This window comes from Paralichthys olivaceus, chromosome 7 (genome assembly GCF_024713975.1).
Source record: "Paralichthys olivaceus isolate ysfri-2021 chromosome 7, ASM2471397v2, whole genome shotgun sequence".
Classification (NCBI taxonomy): Eukaryota; Metazoa; Chordata; class Actinopteri; order Pleuronectiformes; family Paralichthyidae; genus Paralichthys; species Paralichthys olivaceus.
In genome coordinates, this window is record NC_091099.1 from 26,042,173 (window position 1) to 26,068,299 (window position 26,127).

The 26,127-nt window shown below is 41.3% G+C and overlaps 1 protein-coding gene across 1 annotated transcript; it reads right to left on the minus strand.

Moving 5' to 3' along the window:
• Nucleotides 1-4,342: 4,342 nt before the first annotated feature.
• On the minus strand, nt 4,343-12,454 carry LOC109624093 (mucin-5AC-like). The gene is made up of 9 exons (XM_069528903.1): nt 12,354-12,454; nt 11,965-12,142; nt 10,588-10,694; nt 10,199-10,376; nt 9,148-9,254; nt 7,069-7,246; nt 6,693-6,802; nt 6,404-6,578; nt 4,343-5,185 (listed from the first exon to the last, which is right to left on the minus strand). The coding sequence occupies exons 5-9, from the start codon at nt 9,206-9,208 to the stop codon at nt 5,077-5,079; spliced, it is 633 nt and encodes a 210-aa protein (XP_069385004.1). The 5' UTR covers nt 9,209-9,254; nt 10,199-10,376; nt 10,588-10,694; nt 11,965-12,142; nt 12,354-12,454; the 3' UTR covers nt 4,343-5,076.
• Nucleotides 12,455-26,127: the final 13,673 nt, after the last annotated feature.

The window sequence follows — 26,127 nt, forward strand, 5'->3', positions numbered from 1 at the left end:
GCAGCAACATCCGCACTCAAGGATATTTTTAGATTTTAAGAGTTAAAAAATATACAGAGAATCAAGCAAAGGAAAGCAGGGACCTTGAGCACAGGCTCCCAAGGGACAGCATGTGTCTGACTGGATGCATGGGAGCAAGATGTAGGGGTGAAAGGTCAGTTCTCACAGGAAACAGAAGGAAGTGGTGTTTGTGTTCACATGCTGTGATTCAGCTTTTCAATGCAATGGCTTCAACCTTAGACATCATTCAAATTAAGTTTTGACTAATAGTGGCTTTTCCCCACTTCAGCCTCACAATGAAACTGTCTGTAGAGAAGTGGGTAACACCTAACTACACAGTACTCAGGAATGTGAGCAGTGAGTGGGGATGTAATCAGGAAGGTCCAAATATATAATGACTATTTAATATGTATGTCCTGTATGATAGATTATCATGAGTCGAGCAGATAAGAACAGACTAATGGTTAAGGAATAATTAGGTGACGATTAGTTCATAAATAATTGTGAATCAACATACTGAGTTTTGATTCAGCAGCACTAGACTCATGACTAATTACTTAACCAACCACTTAGTGATTGGGTGTGCACTTTCTCCAGAGTTTGCCTTTCACACATGAACAACACAGCAGAGGATTCTCCACTGGAACATGTTCACAACAGAGCTTTCAGGTGATGGTTGGCGCTGCAGGCAGAGGCAGGATGTAACGTATTCATTCTGCTCCAGAGATCAGGATGTGTTTGTTTAAAATATATCGACGCCAACGTCGACCCTTACCAAAAACTGTCTTGACATCTTTTTCTTTATCTGTGTATTCCTTTTCTTCGTTTTTTTCACTATTGCATCTGTCTGAAACATCATCAACTCTTCCACTTGCTCGCAGTAAATCCTGCGGAGGATCTCCTGCTGTGTCTTGATTTGCTGCAGATATTATACCAGGGGTTGATACATATTGGGCAGTAGGATTTCACCTGTCTCATTCTCCTCAGAGTATCCATAATCCTGAGATATCATTTGCATAACCAAAAGGCAGAATAGTTTAATCAAATTAAGTAAATGCCCCTGATTTCATTTTGGAAGAAAAGGGCCTCACTTTCTGAGCCTCACCTGTTGAACAGTGACCACATGTTGTGTTTCCTTGTGTTAAGTTGCCATGAATTTTCTGAGGATCTGATCAGGGTCCGCTTCTGCTTTCTATCACTGACGGTTGTGATATTTTCTGCCTATTCCTTATCTCTGTTTAGGTACAGATAACACTATCATCCATTTTGGCTGGGCTCTTTTTTTGTTGCTCAGACATGTTTTTCTACTTTCTGATACAGTTTGCTTTACTGTGATTTCTGTTTGGAAAGCAGTGTCGTTGTGAGTGTCTGTGAAAGGTGGCAGTTAGTCAAAGCACCAGCTGACAAGAGACTAGCTCTTCTGGGCTCGGCCTTTGGATGCCGAAGGCTTTGGACTGAAAGCTTGGCATCTTTTTGTGCTGTCATTACATGTGCTGCACTTGTTGTTGTTTTATTACATCTGAAGAAGGACTCACCATTTAGTTCAATTGTATTGGATTCTGCTGCTACAAAGTTTACTCCTTGTGGAATTTTCCTTTTTCTGTGAACCATCCCATTAATGTAGAAATTCTCACACAGGTAAATTGCTCATATATATATATATAATTTTTTTTAATACATAGCTTGAGATGCTCCTAAATAAATGTGTTAAACCAATTGAAAAGGTAACATACAGTTGTCTTTTTCTTTTACATTTTATAGATCAGAGGTCACTAGTTCGGATCCAGACTTAAAACCAATAATTCACTGAGAACTGTCAAATTTTCACAGAGCATTTCTATTTTAACTGGCACAGCTTACCAAGAAACTCACTGATGTATCAAATGCTTTGTAAATCATCTTACACGATGCCCCTCAGCCATTTAAATATGTGAATTCTGATGAGCCTTTTGATTTCACACACCAGGAAGACACAAGAGGAGGAAGAGAAAAGTAATATAAGTAACTTCAAGTCAAGATTTAAAAGTTTGAAAGAAACCAGTGTGTCCTTTATGTTCCGAGACCATGCCATTGGTCACGGCTCATACTGAACGAGAAAAGAGAAGAGAAAAAAGTAGATGTTAAAGCTGTTCAGTTAAACTTAATTCACACTATTTATCATGTTTTTTTTATCCTTAAGTCAAGCACTTTATTTTAAGATGCAAAAACAAACATACTCTTTTGTATTTTATTTTTTACTGAACATGAGAAAAGAGCAATTATTTTTTTATTAGGGAACATGTTTAAAATCCCTCCACTTTATTGTGACAATTCACAATAAATATTCATATTACTGCTTTATGCTTCTTTTTGCTGTATTGGTCAGCTGTTGACTACACACAGACTTAACATCTGATATTTAAACATTAGTTGAACTCAACCATTAGGCTAATTGGTCATAATGATATTCTGGACCTTTGCTTGATGAAAATGTATTTCCACACCACTGAATTTACATTGAAATGTATTTAATATTCTGAGGATTGTTGTGTGACGCAAGACAAAGTTCTGTGTCAACAGACAAAAATAATCATATCTTACTGGCAGAACTAGTCACTCAAGTAATTCAAAGCTCTGCAGTGGAAGCACACGTCCTCACTAGCAGTGAATAAACATATCCAACAAAAATAGCAACATCAGCTTTGAATTGGATCCAGTCAGGGCCAATAGACACAAATGTAATCACTGCACAAATTACTCACCACTTCAACTATTTTAAGCAAAGGACTTGTGTCCTTTAGACAGGACACAAGTTGTAGAACACATGAGCTGAGACACATGCAAGAGTTTATTAAGTGTGTTGACTGAGAACACTGGTGGTGACAGTTGGCTGAGTGTGGCTGACAGACACGGACCAAAGAGACGACAGGTCACTTCCAGGGACGTGCACAGACATTTTGGGGGGCAGGGGCTCGAGTGAGAAAAGGGCACTTCTCATAATTATTTGTGAAAAAAAATGTTTTAAAAGAAAAAGTTGAATAAAGTAGAACATCTCGGACATACTTTATTTTATATATTTTTTAACACTCATGCTGTTGTTAAATATTCAACAGTTCACACAGAGACAATGGTCTTCTTTGGTAGCAATAATGCATCTTGATTGATTGTGATGTATCACATCCACAATTTCCTACAATACTGCACATGGCTGCTTTTTCATCAGTTAATAAAATCAAAGAAAATATGAATTCTCTTTTATTTAGAAAGTGCTTTAAAACATATTTTAGACTGTTACTGTTTTAACAATTGTGCTGTAAATTACAAAATAAGGTTTTCAATTCCTAAACCTGACTACAACAGTAAGTCTAAGACAGTGGCCAGTTCTCTCCACACTGATTTCACATTCATTCGGTTTAGGTTTATTGCAGAACCACTGCACTGAGGCACATTACGTCACTGGTCCACAAGTGACTCTGCTCCTCCTATGTTTTCTAATCATCACACTGATCTTAATAAAAACCTGCTGAATTCATATTCATGTTCCTTCATAAATGGGGCGTCACTTCTTCTGCAACAGTGGGAGTCTAATCTCCCAACCTGATATTTCGATTTTTTGATTTCATCATTATATTTGTTGACAGGGAAGCTATGTAAAAACAGGGGTATAGTATTAATTTATTCTTTTGAGAAAGAAAAAAGGCAGGGGCTCAAGCCCCCATTTGATGTCTATGGTCAAAGACCAAAGCGTAACCACTACTGTGATGGACAACAATCTCACAGAATAGTGGTGTTTGAGCTTGTCCTTAAATACTGCAGCTTATGTGGGGTTGATTGAATAAGTCAAGTCAGGAAACCCTGGCCAGCTCTGGACACACACTACATGGGGTGGCGACAAATAACAACTCTCTAACTCCAACATACCTGCTCCATTCAGAATACAGAGCATGGATGTGCTGACATGTGATATCAGATAAGAGGAGCTCTGTATCGTTTCTTTTTTATACAAATTAAAAAAACATAAGCTGACTGACACAGCTGCCTCTGCCAGCAGTTCCAGGGGCTCAGGACACCTGCACTCCTTAGACTTGGCTAAGCCTGAGTGCTGAGACGGTAATTTAAGGATGAAATTATACATACATTTCAGGATATTCTGCTCCACACACAAATTCCCTATCAGCAAATGCCAAGGGGGTAATTTTGGATTAAACATTGGGTTGACGGCCCACCGCACATCTTTCCTTGCTCTAGTGACATTTCTCATCACAGTAAAGGAAAACAGTGGTTAGGAAAAGAGATTTTATGTTGATTTGGGGAAACATTTCATTATTTGGGATGCAAATTAAATTAAACTGAGAAAAAAAAATCAACTTCAAAGGGAACATTTTATTTTTTTTATGTTTCAACAATCAAATATCACATTACAAAACCTGTTTGAGTTAAATTTAAGAGTTTTAACAATCAAATGATAATCATGATTATAGCACCATTTTTGCCTGAATAAGAACAGTTAATCATACTTTCATACCCTGAACAATCCCACATTGAATAAACATTGGACAAACTAGATTAGTGAAGTTATTAATCTTAGCGTTCAACTAAAAACACAGCATAAAGATATCACAATAAATGAATATTTTAACTGACAGCCCCATTCTTTTTCTCCATCTGTTAATGGTTCTAACTAGGTATCATGGTATATAGAAAGAAAAGACATACTTCCCAAGAATGTATTTTCCAAACATCAGCAAAAGCAACTTCAACTGTGAAGAAATGTGCATACATGTTGTGATGTGTAACATCTTGATTACAGTCACTAAATGCTCTATGCTAGTGACAGTTCACAACATTGTATATTGTTTCTAAGTAACTAAACTCCACATTTACAATCTAAAGGAGCTTCGGTGCACAGCGCAGATTGAATGCATACAGTACATTGCAAGAAAAGTTCTGAAACAAAGTCAAATGCAACAACTGCAGTAGAAAAAAGTGCTTCTCGTTTTGGAAAGGTACATCACCCTAACATAAAACCCATTACACTAATGTGTGCAAAAAATAATCCTTGAGTAAATGCACTGTATTTTGCTTGTATCTTGCAGTTTATGGTGAGAAGCAGGGGCAGGGGCATCCAAAGCGAACTTTGTAGTCATGGCACCGACGTCCTGCTTGGTCTTGATTGCGACAGACAAATCCTTGAGTTGGACTGTAGCTGAAAAATGTATCAAGGCAGTTAGTAAATCAGTAGGTTACTCAAAGCTAATAAAGATATATACTTACAGTGGTCAAAGGGAAATTCAGTTTGTTGTCATCCCTGTATGTGTGTGTGTGTGTGTGTGTGTGTGTGTGTGTGTGTGTGTGTGTGTGTATATAACACATTGATTTTCACCAAACAAGCAATATAACTTGAGAGGGTATCTCTCAGGGCCTCATTTAAACCATTGTCTACGCACAAAACAGGGTCTGAAAGATTAGAGAAACTAGTACCTCTGACCTATGCGTACTGACATGGAAGTCTGGAAATTGGGGATATAGAAGAGAGGTGGTAAATTGAAGCTGGATTATAGATTAACTTTATCATTAACATTAAAACTTTTAGGACCTGTCTATGTCAAGTATCAACAGAACAGCGCCTGTATCATTGTTATACTGTACAGCAATGTACAGTATTGATGCAGCATGCTCAGAGTACAAGTGTGTCAGCCTGCCTGCCAGTGCTAGCCCCTCGCAAGCACCTCCAGTTAAGTAGAGCCAGAAACAGTTACACTTAAAAATTCCATGGAACAAAGATTTCATGTACTGTATTTGGGTTCCTAGGAAGATATGGGCTTACAAAGTTTAAAATGTTTATCAATGATTCCTATACAATGATCAGTCAGGCCACTGGATAATGTGTACTAAGACATACAACGTGTCCAGAACTATATATTATTTTTTTAATTAATGTTAATTCAATTTGTTGCAAAACTACATTTGAATGTTGAGGTGGTTATGAACCTCTAAGAAACAGAGGCCATTCTTAATTTCTGCTCCTTCAAAGTCCCTATTGCAGCAGTTATAAAATGATTTAAGTGCTTTAACATTTAAGCATTTTACCAATGTTGAAATGAAAGTGTTCACTTTAACTAATTGAAACCTGCAGAAATCCCAGGGACAGAATGCCTACCGCATGAACATGCAACAACAGCAGTATCTAAGTTTAAGCCAAGTTCTGCTCAAGACTTTGTAGAGTTTTTTAAAAATTTTATGGATGTTTTAATGAAACACTCACTCTGACAAGATTTGTGCTGCTGACGGTTGGTCTGATTGTTAAAGATGGGTCAATGTGTGTGAGTCATATACATCAGAGATGAAACAGTGTTCACCACTGTACCACCATGCCACCTCAGTGTCTTAGTTAGAAGTATAAGTTTTCCTTAAGTCAACTTACACATAGTGTGTCTGGCCTGTAGAGGTGAATGGGGTGTTTGTGTCCGTTGTAACAACATCTATGTAGAGAGGGCGGTCACAGATTCCTTTTGGATCCTGTCTTCTTAGGTCACTCAGAGATTCCCAGTCCCCAGTTCCACTGGGATTGTCGCGATCATACCACTTCGTCCAGCAAACTGGCAAAGACGCCATGAAAGAGAAGATGACAAAATCACCAACTGCACCAGCCAGTTGAACAGTTAAAGAAAAGAAGTGAAAAGGTTTATACAAGGTTTATACATTTTTCAAACCTGGTAGAATGCAGAAATCCAAGGGGCACTGGAAACGTACACGATAATCCTTACAACTGCCTTGAGTCTGGTTCGAGTTCTTACAGATGAATCCAGTGTTTTTGTCGGATCTACACAAGAACGGATGGATGTTCACACACTGATACACTGTTTTTGTATAGTAGCATATGCCAATAGAAGCCAATCTACTTTTATAGCTTGTGACTCAATATAGAAGATTTTGAACATAAACAATCAAAGAATATGTGTGGGAGTTGGATGGACATGAGTGAAAGACAATATAATATACCTAATATACAACAAAAAACATAAATGCAAATTAATCAAACATATTGTTTGGAAAATTACATTCACAATGGGTGAATCCAGTACTTACACAGCAATAACATTTCCTGTAGAAGCTACACTGGCCCCAGATGTAGTTTGGACATGGATTTGAAGTGGATTATTGCAGATCTTTCCTGGGTTTTCACCCCGCAAAGCAATGAGGGTCTCCCAGTCTCCAGTTCCAGAGGGGTTATCTCGATCAAACCAGGCTGTCCAGCATTTTGGACCTGTCATCCAGGGAGGGGAACATCAATGAAGGTAAGCCAATACTTGAAATACAATACAAATGTTAATTAAACAGAAAATGTATTATTACAACTTCCTGTCCTTATTTATAGTATTAGAGATTGCATGGCTTTCATCAATCCCCCCTTCTACCCCATTTTCCACATCTGCAACTTGGCCAATCAAGTTTTTTCTTCAATTTCTCTTCACAACCAGGGGGGGCTGGTCAACAGGGGAGCTAGAGCACCACCCCACCACTCTTAATGAGGAAGACTCACATAGACCTTCATTTTATAAAGGCTGAGACTTAAAAATGTATATATGTTTGTATATGAAATGTGAATGATAAATATTATATAATTAGTGTATAACACGTATATCTGCAACAAAAAATGAAGATTAAAAATGTTTAACATTGTCTAAAGTCAGGGATGGGTGACTCTCCGCATCGGGGCATAAATATCTTTAACCTTACACTGTCGTTATAAGTTAATAATAATAATAACTGTATTTGTATAGCACTTATCTAAACAAAGTTACAAAGTGCCTCACAGGAAAAATAATAAAATCCATGGCTAGAAGAAGAATAAATTATAATAAAGAGGGATTTAATTCAATTAAATTTATTGAGCCACGGAGCAGTTTAACCATCACATTTGAGCTCTGTAAGACTGGTTGTAATAAAATAATAATTTCAACTGTACCTTGGTGTAATCAAGTATTTCAGCCTATTAAAAGTTGTACATGCGCAGTTTGTGCCTCTACAATACAACAGATTGCCATTCCCAGTCATGGGCGGGGTAAGCAGAGGGAGTGATTGATGCTACATCACTAGGGATTATGCCGCCCCAAAAGTGTGCCCCCCAAAAATATATTTTCACCAGCCGCAACTGTTCAGAACCTCACTGATCTGACATAAAGTGTCAATTATATAAACATGCTTTTGTTCAGCCACACCTGGAAAAAACAGAACCTTGATCGATCTCATCTCAAATCTTTCAGAGGAAGCTGTTCAGCTCACTGCTGTGGTAATTCCCTGTGACAAATCAGACAATTTCCAATCCAGTTCCATCAGAAAAAATCGACTGAAACAACTCTATTTACACATGTCTAATGGCATAATGAATTTCACCACATGACGTTACAAACCAGCTCCCCTCTGGGTTAAGGAGGCAGACACCATCTCTACATTTAAGGTTACAATAAAAACGCTCCTTTTTGTTTTTTGATAATGCTGGATCAGCTGAACCCTGAACCATCCCTTAGTTATGCTGCTATAGGCCTACACTCCTGGGGGAACTCCCATCATGCACTGACCTCCTCTCTATGTCACTAACTTTGTATTTTTTCCTTCCCATAGTTTCTCTCCTTTCCATAAATTGGATCCTTTGTTTGGTTAAAGGGATCACCAGTCTGGTATGAACACAGTTTAACAACCATTTTTAAATAAATGCAGGTCCCTGTCATGGCTCGAGAGAGCATTGCTTCTTACCTTTGTCATTTTGTTCAGCTGTACAATCTACTCTCAGAAATCTTGGTGTAGTTTTTGATCAGACTCTGATCTTCAATACACATCAAATATTTAATCTGTTCTTCTCTATTCCCTTTAAAAAACATTGCAAAACTGAAGACTATTGTATCACAACCCGAGCTGGAGTTCATCATTCACACTCGAATAACATCATCCACATTCGACGACTGTAAATCCCTCTTCACCTGCCTCAGCATTTCATCATTGGATCGACTTGATGCTCCAAAACGCTGCTACAAGGCTGTTGACCTAACAATTTATCTTTTGTGAAGCATGTTGTGTCTTTTCTTGTTTAAAGATGCTGTACGAAATAAAGTGTAGAACTAACAGTAAACATTTAAACAAAGAACTAAAGTATGGATATATACTCACGTGCAGCACAGAACCTGCGTGGGCACTGGAAACGAACACGATAATCTCTACACTTTCCCATAGTCTGGTCTGAGTTCTTACAGACGAATCCAGAGAAGATGTCAGATCTGCGGAAAGAAACATAAGGTTCAAATAGGACAAATCAAAGGTCAACAGCATTGTTGAGTCTGCTTCTATAGCTTTTCATTGTAAATGTTAAAGTTTTTATTTGAAGCATGAACCACTGAGTGGAGCATAAAACAACGTGAGGATTAGATGGTTATGAGTGAAAAGACATCATAACCTTCAAGGTGTACAACATCAACTACATAAGCCCTCAGGCACATTGTCAGTATTTAAGGGAATATCCTGTGCTTAATGTTAGGATTGTGTTTTTTGCCCTTTGTTTTATTGTCTACTTCTTTGTTGTTTGTTACCTGTCCTCACTTGGCTCTAATGCACTAAGCACTTCTCTCTCTCTTCCTCCCTCTGACCCCACATTTATTTATTTTACTACTTATCACTATCTGTGTTTTTCACTTCTATAGTCTCTTGCTCGCTTGCTCTCCCTCTCTCTCATATCCTGCGGGTATCTCTGACTCCAGTGCTGTAGGATCGAGATAACAACAACAATTATTAAAATTAATTATTATTCATCTCCAAAATGTTTTGGTCTCAGCCTTAACATGTAAAGTCCATTTATCCATGCACCTTCAAGTTATCATCTAAATGCCACCTTCTCCTACTGTTGATAATGACTCGTTCATTCATCTAGAAGCTGCTCAGTTGTCGTTCTTCATAGGGGATTATCTACATTCTCTCTGTTCTGCATCACATAGCCAACACACAATACAACGCCACCGTATGTGACCCTCTGTTGAAAGTCTGTTGGACCCAGGACTTTGATCATTGGACATTTCTTTGGATTCTAGAAACTGTGATTCATCTCATTGTCAACACATCCAATACTGCTGTAATACATATTGCAGTAAATATATGAAAACCACATTGTGTCTCTGCTCCTGTGTTCTACCTCTCTGTGCCCCAATTAAGATGAATCGTGACAACTTACACAGCAATAACATTTCCTGTAGAAGCTACACTGGCCCCAGATGTAGTTTGGACCTGGATTTGAAGTGGATTATTGCAGATCTTTCCTGGGTTTTCATTTCGCAGATCACTGAGGGTCTCCCAGTCTCCAGTTCCAGAGGGGTTATCTCGATCAAACCATGGTGTCAAGCATTTTGGAGCTGTCATCCAGGGAGGAGAACAGAAGTGAAGATGTGCCATTAGAGATAATACTTACAATACAGTAGATAAAAATGCTAATGAAAAGGAAATTTGACCTAAAGCAATGCTAAAAACAATGAGAACCGATCACAACAACAATCAGAAAAAGAGGATACAGTTACAGATTCATGCAACGTATGTTGTAAAGTTACAGAATGGGTCAACACTCACATGTTGTACAGAATGTGTCGGGGCACACGAAACGAACACGAAAATCATTGCACCTGCCCTTAATCTGGTTAGCGTTCTTACAGACGAATCCCGTGATCGTGTCAGATCTGCACAAGGAGACATAGAAATTCAATCAGGACAGTTCAAACTGTTATAACGTTTTTGTTGATCATGATACATCAGTAGCATTGTGTTGAGTCTGCTTCTATAGCTCATCATTGTAAATGTTTCAGTTTTTATTCTGAGCACATAATCCCTGTCAGCCTAAAACTATGTCAGGAGGAGGTGGACGGTGATGAGTGAAAAGACATCAAACCTTCCAGGTGGACAACATCGAAACAATGAGCATTGATTCATCAGGTACGTTGTCAGTAATTCAGTCAGGAACACTTTGTCATGATTTACCCATTTGTGGCGAATGGGGATACAGTTATGATTGGCACTGAAGGCTCCATTCTTTGGATGGTCCCTGGATTAGCCGAGCAGCAGGCCAAGATAAAACATGGAACTCGTGCAGAACCCCATTTTGGGCGTAGTAGGCGACGTACGTTTGCTTAAGATGAATATTGTTTACCACGACCGTGTTTGGACTCGGTGCTAAAAGGTGGAGTCTGGGGAGGTGGAGGCAAGTTGCCGGCAGCAGGCGTGGGTGGCAGTGTAGCTGAGCATGAATCAGTGAGGATGAGTTTGTATTTAAAGGGACGGCTTTGGTGAGAGAATGGGCTGTTGTTGCTGGGTGGCTGACGAGCACCCATAAACCTATCGGTAGCTGACAGCTGAGAACACGACTCCTTGTCCTGCATGAACTAACATAATGCTTCATTTCTAGAACGTTTTGAGGGCATATCCTGTGCTTAATGTTAGGATTGTGTTTTTTGTCCTGTATTTGAATCTATTGTCTCTTGCGATCTTTGTTTGGTGCTGCCTGTCCTCATGTGGGTCCTCTTTCTGACCATATTGTTGCTGGCTGGCCATGGCTTGTGGTTGACTCCTCTCTTACCCATTCGTCCATGCACCTTTAAGTCATCATCTAAATGCCACCTTCTCCTACTGTTGATAATGACTCGTTCATTCATCTAGAAGCTGCTCAGTTGTCGTTCTTCATAGGGGATTATCTACATTCTCTCTGTTCTGCATCACATAGCCAACACACAATACAACGCCACCATATGTGACCCTCTGTTGAAAGTCTGTTGGACCCAGGACTTTGATCATTGGACATTTCTTTGGATTCTAGAAACTGTGATTCATCTCATTGTCAACACATCCAATACTGCTGTAATACATATTGCAGTAAATATATGAAAACCACATTGTGTCTCTGCTCCTGTGTTCTACCTCTGTGTGCCCCAATTAAGATGAATCGTGACAACTTACACAGCAATAACATTTCCTGTAGAAGCTACACTGGCCCCAGATGTAGTTTGGACCTGGATTTGAAGTGGATTATTGCAGATCTTTCCTGGGTTTTCTTTTCGCAGATCACTGAGGGTCTCCCAGTCTCCAGTTCCAGAGGGGTTATCTCGATCAAACCATGGTGTCAAGCATTTTGGAGCTGTCATCCAGGGAGGAGAACAGAAGTGAAGATGTGCCATTAGAGATAATACTTACAATACAATAGATAAAAATGCTAATGAAAAGGAAATTTGACCTAAAGCAATGATAAAAACAATGAGAACCGATCACAACAACAATCAGAAAAAGAGGATACAGTTACAGATTCATGCAACGTATGTTGTAAAGTTACAGAATGGGTCAACACTCACATGTTGTACAGAATGTGTCGGGGCACACGAAACGAACACGAAAATCATTGCACCTGCCCTTAATCTGGTTAGCGTTCTTACAGACGAATCCCGTGATCGTGTCAGATCTGCACAAGGAGACATAGAAATTCAATCAGGACAGTTCACATTGTTATAACGTTTTTGTTGATCATGATACATCAGTAGCATTGTGTTGAGTCTGCTTCTATAGCTCATCATTGTAAATGTTTCAGTTTTTATTCTGAGCACATAATCCCTGTCAACCTAAAACTATGTCAGGAGGAGGTGGACGGTGATGAGTGAAAAGACATCAAACCTTCCAGGTGGACAACATCGAAACAATGAGCATTGATTCATCAGGTACGTTGTCAGTAATTCAGTCAGGAACACTTTGTCATGATTTACCCATTTGTTGCGAATGGGGATACAGTTATGATTGGCGCTGAAGCCTCCATTCTTTGGATGGTCCCTGGATTAGCCGAGCAGCAGGCTAAGATAAAGCAGGGAACTCGTGCAGAACCCCATGTTGGGCGTAGTAGGCGACGTACGTTTGCTTAAGATGAATATTGTTTACCACGACCGTGTTTGGACTCGGTGCTAAAAGGTGGAGTCTGGGGAGGTGGAGGCAAGTTGCCGGCAGCAGGCGTGGGTGGCAGTGTAGCTGAGCAGGAATCAGTGAGGATGAGTTTGTATTCAAAGGGACGGCTTTGGTGAGAGAATGGGCTGTTGTTGCTGGGTGGCTGACGAGCACCCATAAACCTATCGGTAGCTGACAGCTGAGAACACGACTCCTTGTCCTGCATGAACTAACACAATGCTTCATTTCTAGAATGTTTTGAGGGCATATCCTTTGCTTAATGTGAGGATTGTGTTTTTTGTCCTGTATTTGAATCTATTGTCTCTTGCGATCTTTGTTTGGTGCTGCCTGTCCTCATGTGGGTCCTCTTTCTGACCATATTGTTGCTGGCTGGCCATGGCTTGTGGTTGACTCCTCTCTTACCCATTCGTCCATGCACCTTTAAGTCATCATCTAAATGCCACCTTCTCCTACTGTTGATAATGACTCGTTCATTCATCTAGAAGCTGCTCAGTTGTCGTTCTTCATAGGGGATTATCTACATTCTCTCTGTTCTGCATCACATAGCCAACACACAATACAACGCCACCATATGTGACCCTCTGTTGAAAGTCTGTTGGACCCAGGACTTTGATCATTGGACATTTCTTTGGATTCTAGAAACTGTGATTCATCTCATTGTCAACACATCCAATACTGCTGTAATACATATTGCAGTAAATATATGAAAACCACATTGTGTCTCTGCTCCTGTGTTCTACCTCTGTGTGCCCCAATTAAGATGAATCGTGACAACTTACACAGCAATAACATTTCCTGTAGAAGCTACACTGGCCCCAGATGTAGTTTGGACCTGGATTTGAAGTGGATTATTGCAGATCTTTCCTGGGTTTTCTTTTCGCAGATCACTGAGGGTCTCCCAGTCTCCAGTTCCAGAGGGGTTATCTCGATCAAACCATGGTGTCAAGCATTTTGGAGCTGTCATCCAGGGAGGAGAACAGAAGTGAAGATGTGCCATTAGAGATAATACTTACAATACAATAGATAAAAATGCTAATGAAAAGGAAATTTGACCTAAAGCAATGATAAAAACAATGAGAACCGATCACAACAACAATCAGAAAAAGAGGATACAGTTACAGATTCATGCAACGTATGTTGTAAAGTTACAGAATGGGTCAACACTCACATGTTGTACAGAATGTGTCGGGGCACAGGAAACGAACACGAAAATCATTGCACCTGCCCTTAATCTGGTTAGCGTTCTTACAGACGAATCCCGTGATCGTGTCAGATCTGCACAAGGAGACAGAAATTCAATCAGGACAGTTCACACTGTTATAACGTTTTTGTTGATCATGATACATCAGTAGCATTGTGTTGAGTCTGCTTTTATAGCTCATCATTGTAAATGTTTCAGTTTTTATTCTGAGCACATAATCCCTGTCAACCTAAAACTATGTCAGGAGGAGGTGGACGGTGATGAGTGAAAAGACATCAAACCTTCCAGGTGGACAACATCGAAACAATGAGCATTGATTCATCAGGTATGTTGTCAGTAATTCAGTCAGGAACACTTTGTCATGATTTACCCATTTGTTGCGAATGGGGATACAGTTATGATTGGCGCTGAAGGCTCCATTCTTTGGATGGTCCCTGGATTAGCCGAGCAGCAGGCTAAGATAAAACATGGAACTCGTGCAGAACCCCATGTTGGGCGTAGCAGGCGACGTACGTTTGCTTAAGATGAATATTGTTTACCACGACCGTGTTTGGACTCTGTGCTAAAAGGTGGAGTCTGGGGAGGTGGAGGCAAGTTGCCGGCAGCAGGCGTGGATGGCAGTGTAGCTGAGCATGAATCAGTGAGGATGAGTTTGTATTTAAAGGGACGGCTTTGGTGAGAGAATGGGCTGTTGTTGCTGGGTGGCTGACGAGCACCCATAAACCTATCGGTAGCTGACAGCTGAGAACACGACTCCTTGTCCTGCATGAACTAACATAATGCTTCATTTCTAGAATGTTTTGAGGGCATATCCTGTGCTTAATGTTAGGATTGTGTTTTTTGTCCTATATTTGAATCTATTGTCTCTTGCGATCTTTGTTTGGTGCTGCCTGTCCTCATGTGGGTCCTCTTTCTGACCATATTGTTGCTGGCTGGCCATGGCTTGTGGTTGACTCCTCTCTTACCCATTCATCCATGCACCTTCAAGTCATCATCTAATTGCCACCTTCTCCCACTACTGATAATGACTCGTTCATTCATCTAGAAGCTGCTCAGTTGTCGTTCTTCATAGGGGATTATCTACATTCTCTCTGTTCTGTATCACATAGCCAACACACAATACAACGCCACCATATGTGACCCTCTGTTGAAAGTCTGTTGGACCCAGGACTTTGATCATTGGACATTTCTTTGGATTCTAGAAACTGTGATTCATCTCATTGTCAACACATCCAATACTGCTGTAATACATATTGCAGTAAATATATGAAAACCACATTGTGTCTGTGCTCCTGTGTTCTACCTCTCTGTGCCCCAATTAAGATGAATCGTGACAACTTACACAGCAATAACATTTCCTGTAGAAGCTACACTGGCCCCAGATGTAGTTTGGACCTGGATTTGAAGTGGATTATTGCAGATCTTTCCTGGGTTTTCTTTTCGCAGATCACTGAGGGTCTCCCAGTCTCCAGTTCCAGAGGGGTTATCTCGATCAAACCATGGTGTCAAGCATTTTGGAGCTGTCATCCAGGGAGGAGAACAGAAGTGAAGATGTGCCATTTGAGATAATACTTACAATACAGTAGATAAAAATGCTAATGAAAAGGAAATTTGACCTAAAGCAATGCTAAAAACAATGAGAACCGATCACAACAACAATCAGAAAAAGAGGATACAGTTACAGATTCATGCAACGTATGTTGTAAAGTTACAGAATGGGTCAACACTCACATGTTGTACAGAATGTGTCGGGGCACACGAAACGAACACGGAAATCATTGCACCTGCCCTTAATCTGGTTAGCGTTCTTACAGACGAATCCCGTGATCGTGTCAGATCTGCACAAGGAGACATAGAAATTCAATCAGGACAGTTCACACTGTTATAACGTTTTTGTTGATCATGATACATCAGTAGCATTGTGTTGAGTCTGCTTCTATAGCTCATCATTGTAAATGTTTCAGTTTTTATTCTGAGCACATAATCCCTGTCAACCTAAAACTATGTCAGGAGGAGGTGGACGGTGATGAGTGAAAAGACATCAAACCTTCCAGGTGGACAACATCGAAACAATGAGCATTGATTCATCAGGTATGTTGTCAGTAATTCAGTCAGGAACACTTTGTCATGATTTACCCATTTGTTGCGAATGGGGATACAGTTATGATTGGCACTGAAGGCTCCATTCTTTGGATGGTTCCTGGATTAGCCGAGCAGCAGGCTGAGATAAAACATGGAACTCGTGCAGAACCCCATGTTGGGCGTAGCAGGTGACATACGTTTGCTTAAGACGAATAATGTTTACCACGACCGTGTTTGGACTCGGTGCTAAAAGGTGGGGTCTGGGGAGGTGGAGGCAAGTTGCCGGCAGCAGGCGTGGATGGCAGTGTAGCTGAGCATGAATCAGTGAGGATGAGTTTGTATTCAAAGGGACGGCTTTGGTGAGAGAATGGGCTGTTATTGCTGGGTGGCTGACGAGCACCCATAAACCTATCGGTAGCTGACAGCTGAGAACACGACTCCTTGTCCTGCATGAACTAACATAATGCTTCATTTCTAGAATGTTTTGAGGGCATATCCTGTGCTTAATGTTAGGATTGTGTTTTTTGTCCTATATTTGAATCTATTGTCTCTTGCGATCTTTGTTTGGTGCTGCCTGTCCTCATGTGGGTCCTCTTTCTGACCATATTGTTGCTGGCTGGCCATGGCTTGTGGTTGACTCCTCTCTTACCCATTCATCCATGCACCTTCAAGTCATCATCTAATTGCCACCTTCTCCCACTACTGATAATGACTCGTTCATTCATCTAGAAGCTGCTCAGTTGTCGTTCTTCATAGGGGATTATCTACATTCTCTCTGTTCTGCATCACATAGCCAACACACAATACAACGCCACCATATGTGACCCTCTGTTGAAAGTCTGTTGGACCCAGGACTTTGATCATTGGACATTTCTTTGGATTCTAGAAACTGTGATTCATCTCATTGTCAACACATCCAATACTGCTGTAATACATATTGCAGTAAATATATGAAAACCACATTGTGTCTCTGCTCCTGTGTTCTACCTCTCTGTGCCCCAATTAAGATGAACCGTGACAACTTACACAGCAATAACATTTCCTGTAGAAGCTACACTGGCCCCAGATGTAGTTTGGACCTGGATTTGAAGTGGATTATTGCAGATCTTTCCTGGGTTTTCTTTTCGCAGATCACTGAGGGTCTCCCAGTCTCCAGTTCCAGAGGGGTTATCTCGATCAAACCATGGTGTCAAGCATTTTGGAGCTGTCATCCAGGGAGGAGAACAGAAGTGAAGATGTGCCATTTGAGATAATACTTACAATACAGTAGATAAAAATGCTAATGAAAAGGAAATTTGACCTAAAGCAATGCTAAAAACAATGAGAACCGATCACAACAACAATCAGAAAAAGAGGATACAGTTACAGATTCATGCAACGTATGTTGTAAAGTTACAGAATGGGTCAACACTCACATGTTGTACAGAATGTGTCGGGGCACACGAAACGAACACGGAAATCATTGCACCTGCCCTTAATCTGGTTAGCGTTCTTACAGACGAATCCCGTGATCGTGTCAGATCTGCACAAGGAGACATAGAAATTCAATCAGGACAGTTCAAACTGTTATAACGTTTTTGTTGATCATGATACATCAGTAGCATTGTGTTGAGTCTGCTTCTATAGCTCATCATTGTAAATGTTTCAGTTTTTATTCTGAGCACATAATCCCTGTCAGCCTAAAACTATGTCAGGAGGAGGTGGACGGTGATGAGTGAAAAGACATCAAACCTTCCAGGTGGACAACATCGAAACAATGAGCATTGATTCATCAGGTACGTTGTCAGTAATTCAGTCAGGAACACTTTGTCATGATTTACCCATTTGTTGCGAATGGGGATACAGTTATGATTGGCACTGAAGGCTCCATTCTTTGGATGGTCCCTGGATTAGCCGAGCAGCAGGCTAAGATAAAACAGGGAACTCGTGCAGAACCCCATGTTGGACGTAGCAGGCGACGTACGTTTGCTTAAGATGAATATTGTTTACCACGACCGTGTTTGGACTCTGTGCTAAAAGGTGGAGTCTGGGGAGGTGGAGGCAAGTTGCCGGCAGCAGGCGTGGGTGGCAGTGTAGCTGAGCAGGAATCAGTGAGGATGAGTTTGTATTCAAAGGGACGGCTTTGGTGAGAGAATGGGCTGTTATTGCTGGGTGGCTGACGAGCACCCATAAACCTATCGGTAGCTGACAGCTGAGAACACGACTCCTTGTCCTGCATGAACTAACATAATGCTTCATTTCTAGAATGTTTTGAGGGCATATCCTGTGCTTAATGTTAGGATTGTGTTTTTTGTCCTATATTTGAATCTATTGTCTCTTGCGATCTTTGTTTGGTGCTGCCTGTCCTCATGTGGGTCCTCTTTCTGACCATATTGTTGCTGGCTGGCCATGGCTTGTGGTTGACTCCTCTCTTACCCATTCATCCATGCACCTTCAAGTCATCATCTAATTGCCACCTTCTCCCACTACTGATAATGACTCGTTCATTCATCTAGAAGCTGCTCAGTTGTCGTTCTTCATAGGGGATTATCTACATTCTCTCTGTTCTGTATCACATAGCCAACACACAATACAACGCCACCATATGTGACCCTCTGTTGAAAGTCTGTTGGACCCAGGACTTTGATCATTGGACATTTCTTTGGATTCTAGAAACTGTGATTCATCTCATTGTCAACACATCCAATACTGCTGTAATACATATTGCAGTAAATATATGAAAACCACATTGTGTCTGTGCTCCTGTGTTCTACCTCTCTGTGCCCCAATTAAGATGAATCGTGACAACTTACACAGCAATAACATTTCCTGTAGAAGCTACACTGGCCCCAGATGTAGTTTGGACCTGGATTTGAAGTGGATTATTGCAGATCTTTCCTGGGTTTTCTTTTCGCAGATCACTGAGGGTCTCCCAGTCTCCAGTTCCAGAGGGGTTATCTCGATCAAACCATGGTGTCAAGCATTTTGGAGCTGTCATCGAGGGAGGAGAACAGAAGTGAAGATGTGCCATTTGAGATAATACTTACAATACAGTAGATAAAAATGCTAATGAAAAGGAAATTTGACCTAAAGCAATGCTAAAAACAATGAGAACCGATCACAACAACAATCAGAAAAAGAGGATACAGTTACAGATTCATGCAACGTATGTTGTAAAGTTACAGAATGGGTCAACACTCACATGTTGTACAGAATGTGTCGGGGCACACGAAACGAACACGGAAATCATTGCACCTGCCCTTAGTCTGGTTAGCGTTCTTACAGACGAATCCCGTGATCGTGTCAGATCTGCACAAGGAGACATAGAAATTCAATCAGGACAGTTCAAACTGTTATAACGTTTTTGTTGATCATGATACATCAGTAGCATTGTGTTGAGTCTGCTTCTATAGCTCATCATTGTAAATGTTTCAGTTTTTATTCTGAGCACATAATCCCTGTCAGCCTAAAACTATGTCAGGAGGAGGTGGACGGTGATGAGTGAAAAGACATCAAACCTTCCAGGTGGACAACATCGAAACAATGAGCATTGATTCATCAGGTACGTTGTCAGTAATTCAGTCAGGAACACTTTGTCATGATTTACCCATTTGTTGCGAATGGGGATACAGTTATGATTGGCACTGAAGGCTCCATTCTTTGGATGGTCCCTGGATTAGCCGAGCAGCAGGCTAAGATAAAACAGGGAACTCGTGCAGAACCCCATGTTGGACGTAGCAGGCGACGTACGTTTGCTTAAGATGAATATTGTTTACCACGACCGTGTTTGGACTCGGTGCTAAAAGGTGGAGTCTGGGGAGGTGGAGGCAAGTTGCCGGCAGCAGGCGTGGGTGGCAGTGTAGCTGAGCAGGAATCAGTGAGGATGAGTTTGTATTTAAAGGGACGGCTTTGGTGAGAGAATGGGCTGTTATTGCTGGGTGGCTGACGAGCACCCATAAACCTATCGGTAGCTGACAGCTGAGAACACGACTCCTTGTCCTGCATGAACGAACACAATGCTTCATTTGTAGAATGTTTTGAGGGCATATCCTGTGCTTAATGTTAGGATTGTGTTTTTGTCCTGTTTTTGAATCTATTGTCTCTTGCGATCTTTGTTTGGTGCTGCCTGTCCTCATGTGGGTCTTCTTTCTGACCATATTGTTGCTGGCTGGCCATGGCTTGTGGTTGACTCCTCTCTTACCTATTCATCCATGCACCTTCAAGTCATCATCTAAATGCCACCTTCTCCTACTGTTGATAATGACTCGTTCATTCATCTAGAAGCTGCTCAGTTGTCGTTCTTCATAGGGGATTATCTACATTCTCTCTGTTCTGCATCACATAGCCAACACACAATACAACGCCACCATATGTGACCCTCTGTTGAAAGTCTGTTGGACCCAGGACTTTGATCATTGGACATTTCTTTGGATTCTAGAAACTGTGATTCATCTCATTGTCAACACATCCAATACTGCTGTAATACATATTGCAGTAAATATATGAAAACCACATTGTGTCTCTGCTCCTGTGTTCTACCTCTCTGTGCCCCAATTAAGATGAATCGTGACAACTTACACAGCAATAACATTTCCTGTAGAAGCTACACTGGCCCCAGATGTAGTTTGGACCTGGATTTGAAGTGGATTATTGCAGATCTTTCCTGGGTTTTCTTTTCGCAGATCACTGAGGGTCTCCCAGTCTCCAGTTCCAGAGGGGTTATCTCGATCAAACCATGGTGTCAAGCATTTTGGAGCTGTCATCCAGGGAGGAGAACAGAAGTGAAGATGTGCCATTTGAGATAATACTTACAATACAGTAGATAAAAATGCTAATGAAAAGGAAATTTGACCTAAAGCAATGCTAAAAACAATGAGAACCGATCACAACAACAATCAGAAAAAGAGGATACAGTTACAGATTCATGCAACGTATGTTGTAAAGTTACAGAATGGGTCAACACTCACATGTTGTACAGAATGTGTCGGGGCACACGAAACGAACACGGAAATCATTGCACCTGCCCTTAATCTGGTTAGCGTTCTTACAGACGAATCCCGTGATCGTGTCAGATCTGCACAAGGAGACATAGAAATTCAATCAGGACAGTTCACACTGTTATAACGTTTTTGTTGATCATGATACATCAGTAGCATTGTGTTGAGTCTGCTTCTATAGCTCATCATTGTAAATGTTTCAGTTTTTATTCTGAGCACATAATCCCTGTCAACCTAAAACTATGTCAGGAGGAGGTGGACGGTGATGAGTGAAAAGACATCAAACCTTCCAGGTGGACAACATCGAAACAATGAGCATTGATTCATCAGGTACATTGTCAGTAATTCAGTCAGGAACACTTTGTCATGATTTACCCATTTGTTGCGAATGGGGATACAGTTATGATTGGCACTGAAGGCTCCATTCTTTGGATGGTTCCTGGATTAGCCGAGCAGCAGGCTAAGATAAAACATGGAACTCGTGCAGAACCCCATGTTGGGCGTAGCAGGCGACGTACGTTTGCTTAAGATGAATAATGTTTACCACGACCGTGTTTGGACTCGGTGCTAAAAGGTGGGGTCTGGGGAGGTGGAGGCAAGTTGCCGGCAGCAGGCGTGGGTGGCAGTGTAGCTGAGCATGAATCAGTGAGGATGAGTTTGTATTTAAAGGGACGGCTTTGGTGAGAGAATGGGCTGTTATTGCTGGGTGGCTGACGAGCACCCATAAACCTATCGGTAGCTGACAGCTGAGAACACGACTCCTTGTCCTGCATGAACTAACATAATGCTTCATTTCTAGAATGTTTTGAGGGCATATCCTGTGCTTAATGTTAGGATTGTGTTTTTTGTCCTGTTTTTGAATCTATTGTCTCTTGCGATCTTTGTTTGGTGCTGCCTGTCCTCATGTGGGTCCTCTTTCTGACCATATTGTTGCTGGCTGGCCATGGCTTGTGGTTGACTCCTCTCTTACCCATTCATCCATGCACCTTCAAGTCATCATCTAAATGCCACCTTCTCCTACTGTTGATAATGACTCGTTCATTCATCTAGAAGCTGCTCAGTTGTCGTTCTTCATAGGGGATTATCTACATTCTCTCTGTTCTGCATCACATAGCCAACACACAATACAACGTCACCATATGTGACCCTCTGTTGAAAGTCTGTTGGACCCAGGACTTTGATCATTGGACATTTCTTTGGATTCTAGAAACTGTGATTCATCTCATTGTCAACACATCCAATACTGCTGTAATACATATTGCAGTAAATATATGAAAACCACATTGTGTCTCTGCTCCTGTGTTCTACCTCTCTGTGCCCCAATTAAGATGAATCGTGACAACTTACACAGCAATAACATTTCCTGTAGAAGCTACACTGGCCCCAGATGTAGTTTGGACCTGGATTTGAAGTGGATTATTGCAGATCTTTCCTGGGTTTTCTTTTCGCAGATCACTGAGGGTCTCCCAGTCTCCAGTTCCAGAGGGGTTATCCCGATCAAACCATGGTGTCAAGCATTTTGGAGCTGTCATCCAGGGAGGAGAACAGAAGTGAAGATGTGCCATTTGAGATAATACTTACAATACAGTAGATAAAAATGCTAATGAAAAGGAAATTTGACCTAAAGCAATGCTAAAAACAATGAGAACCGATCACAACAACAATCAGAAAAAGAGGATACAGTTACAGATTCATGCAACGTATGTTGTAAAGTTACAGAATGGGTCAACACTCACATGTTGTACAGAATGTGTCGGGGCACACGAAACGAACACGGAAATCATTGCACCTGCCCTTAATCTGGTTAGCGTTCTTACAGACGAATCCCGTGATCGTGTCAGATCTGCACAAGGAGACATAGAAATTCAATCAGGACAGTTCACACTGTTATAACGTTTTTGTTGATCATGATACATCAGTAGCATTGTGTTGAGTCTGCTTCTATAGCTCATCATTGTAAATGTTTCAGTTTTTATTCTGAGCACATAATCCCTGTCAGCCTAAAACTATGTCAGGAGGAGGTGGACGGTGATGAGTGAAAAGACATCAAACCTTCCAGGTGGACAACATCGAAGCAATGAGCATTGATTCATCAGGTACGTTGTCAGTAATTCAGTCAGGAACACTTTGTCATGATTTACCCATTTGTTGCGAATGGGGATACAGTTATGATTGGCACTGAAGGCTCCATTCTTTGGATGGTCCCTGGATTAGCCGAGCAGCAGGCTAAGATAAAACAGGGAACTCGTGCAGAACCCCATGTTGGGCGTAGCAGGCGACGTACGTTTGCTTAAGATGAATATTGTTTACCACGACCGTGTTTGGACTCGGTGCTAAAAGGTGGAGTCTGGGGAGGTGGAGGCAAGTTGCCGGCAGCAGGCGTGGGTGGCAGTGTAGCTGAGCAGGAATCAGTGAGGATGAGTTTGTATTTAAAGGGACGGCTTTGGTGAGAGAATGGGCTGTTATTGCTGGGTGGCTGACGAGCACCCATAAACCTATCGGTAGCTGACAGCTGAGAACACGACTCCTTGTCCTGCATGAACGAACACAATGCTTCATTTGTAGAATGTTTTGAGGGCATATCCTGTGCTTAATGTTAGGATTGTGTTTTTGTCCTGTTTTTGAATCTATTGTCTCTTGCGATCTTTGTTTGGTGCTGCCTGTCCTCATGTGGGTCCTCTTTCTGACCATATTGTTGCTGGCTGGCCATGGCTTGTGGTTGACTCCTCTCTTACCTATTCATCCATGCACCTTCAAGTCATCATCTAAATGCCACCTTCTCCTACTGTTGATAATGACTCGTTCATTCATCTAGAAGCTGCTCAGTTGTCGTTCTTCATAGGGGATTATCTACATTCTCTCTGTTCTGCATCACATAGCCAACACACAATACAACGCCACCATATGTGACCCTCTGTTGAAAGTCTGTTGGACCCAGGACTTTGATCATTGGACATTTCTTTGGATTCTAGAAACTGTGATTCATCTCATTGTCAACACATCCAATACTGCTGTAATACATATTGCAGTAAATATATGAAAACCACATTGTGTCTCTGCTCCTGTGTTCTACCTCTCTGTGCCCCAATTAAGATGAATCGTGACAACTTACACAGCAATAACATTTCCTGTAGAAGCTACACTGGCCCCAGATGTAGTTTGGACCTGGATTTGAAGTGGATTATTGCAGATCTTTCCTGGGTTTTCTTTTCGCAGATCACTGAGGGTCTCCCAGTCTCCAGTTCCAGAGGGGTTATCTCGATCAAACCATGGTGTCAAGCATTTTGGAGCTGTCATCCAGGGAGGAGAACAGAAGTGAAGATGTGCCATTTGAGATAATACTTACAATACAGTAGATAAAAATGCTAATGAAAAGGAAATTTGACCTAAAGCAATGCTAAAAACAATGAGAACCGATCACAACAACAATCAGAAAAAGAGGATACAGTTACAGATTCATGCAACGTATGTTGTAAAGTTACAGAATGGGTCAACACTCACATGTTGTACAGAATGTGTCGGGGCACACGAAACGAACACGGAAATCATTGCACCTGCCCTTAATCTGGTTAGCGTTCTTACAGACGAATCCCGTGATCGTGTCAGATCTGCACAAGGAGACATAGAAATTCAATCAGGACAGTTCACACTGTTATAACGTTTTTGTTGATCATGATACATCAGTAGCATTGTGTTGAGTCTGCTTCTATAGCTCATCATTGTAAATGTTTCAGTTTTTATTCTGAGCACATAATCCCTGTCAACCTAAAACTATGTCAGGAGGAGGTGGACGGTGATGAGTGAAAAGACATCAAACCTTCCAGGTGGACAACATCGAAACAATGAGCATTGATTCATCAGGTACGTTGTCAGTAATTCAGTCAGGAACACTTTGTCATGATTTACCCATTTGTTGCGAATGGGGATACAGTTATGATTGGCACTGAAGGCTCCATTCTTTGGATGGTTCCTGGATTAGCCGAGCAGCAGGCTAAGATAAAACATGGAACTCGTGCAGAACCCCATGTTGGGCGTAGCAGGCGACGTACGTTTGCTTAAGATGAATAATGTTTACCACGACCGTGTTTGGACTCGGTGCTAAAAGGTGGGGTCTGGGGAGGTGGAGGCAAGTTGCCGGCAGCAGGCGTGGGTGGCAGTGTAGCTGAGCATGAATCAGTGAGGATGAGTTTGTATTTAAAGGGACGGCTTTGGTGAGAGAATGGGCTGTTATTGCTGGGTGGCTGACGAGCACCCATAAACCTATCGGTAGCTGACAGCTGAGAACACGACTCCTTGTCCTGCATGAACTAACATAATGCTTCATTTCTAGAATGTTTTGAGGGCATATCCTGTGCTTAATGTTAGGATTGTGTTTTTTGTCCTGTTTTTGAATCTATTGTCTCTTGCGATCTTTGTTTGGTGCTGCCTGTCCTCATGTGGGTCCTCTTTCTGACCATATTGTTGCTGGCTGGCCATGGCTTGTGGTTGACTCCTCTCTTACCCATTCATCCATGCACCTTCAAGTCATCATCTAAATGCCACCTTCTCCTACTGTTGATAATGACTCGTTCATTCATCTAGAAGCTGCTCAGTTGTCGTTCTTCATAGGGGATTATCTACATTCTCTCTGTTCTGCATCACATAGCCAACACACAATACAACGTCACCATATGTGACCCTCTGTTGAAAGTCTGTTGGACCCAGGACTTTGATCATTGGACATTTCTTTGGATTCTAGAAACTGTGATTCATCTCATTGTCAACACATCCAATACTGCTGTAATACATATTGCAGTAAATATATGAAAACCACATTGTGTCTCTGCTCCTGTGTTCTACCTCTCTGTGCCCCAATTAAGATGAATCGTGACAACTTACACAGCAATAACATTTCCTGTAGAAGCTACACTGGCCCCA

Bases quoted from the DNA above. Each gene is read 5' to 3' on its own strand.
- LOC109624093 (XM_069528903.1), bottom strand. From the start codon at position 9,208: ATGGGAAAGTGTAGAGATTATCGTGTTCGTTTCCAGTGCCCACGCAGG. The intron at 6,803-7,068 runs GTAAGTACTGGA...GTTCTTGTGTAG, and splicing joins ACAGGAAATGTTATTGCTGT to ATCCGACAAAAACACTGGAT. The intron at 5,186-6,403 runs GTAAGTTGACTT...TACATTTTTCAG, and splicing joins ACAGGCCAGACACACTATGT to CTACAGTCCAACTCAAGGAT.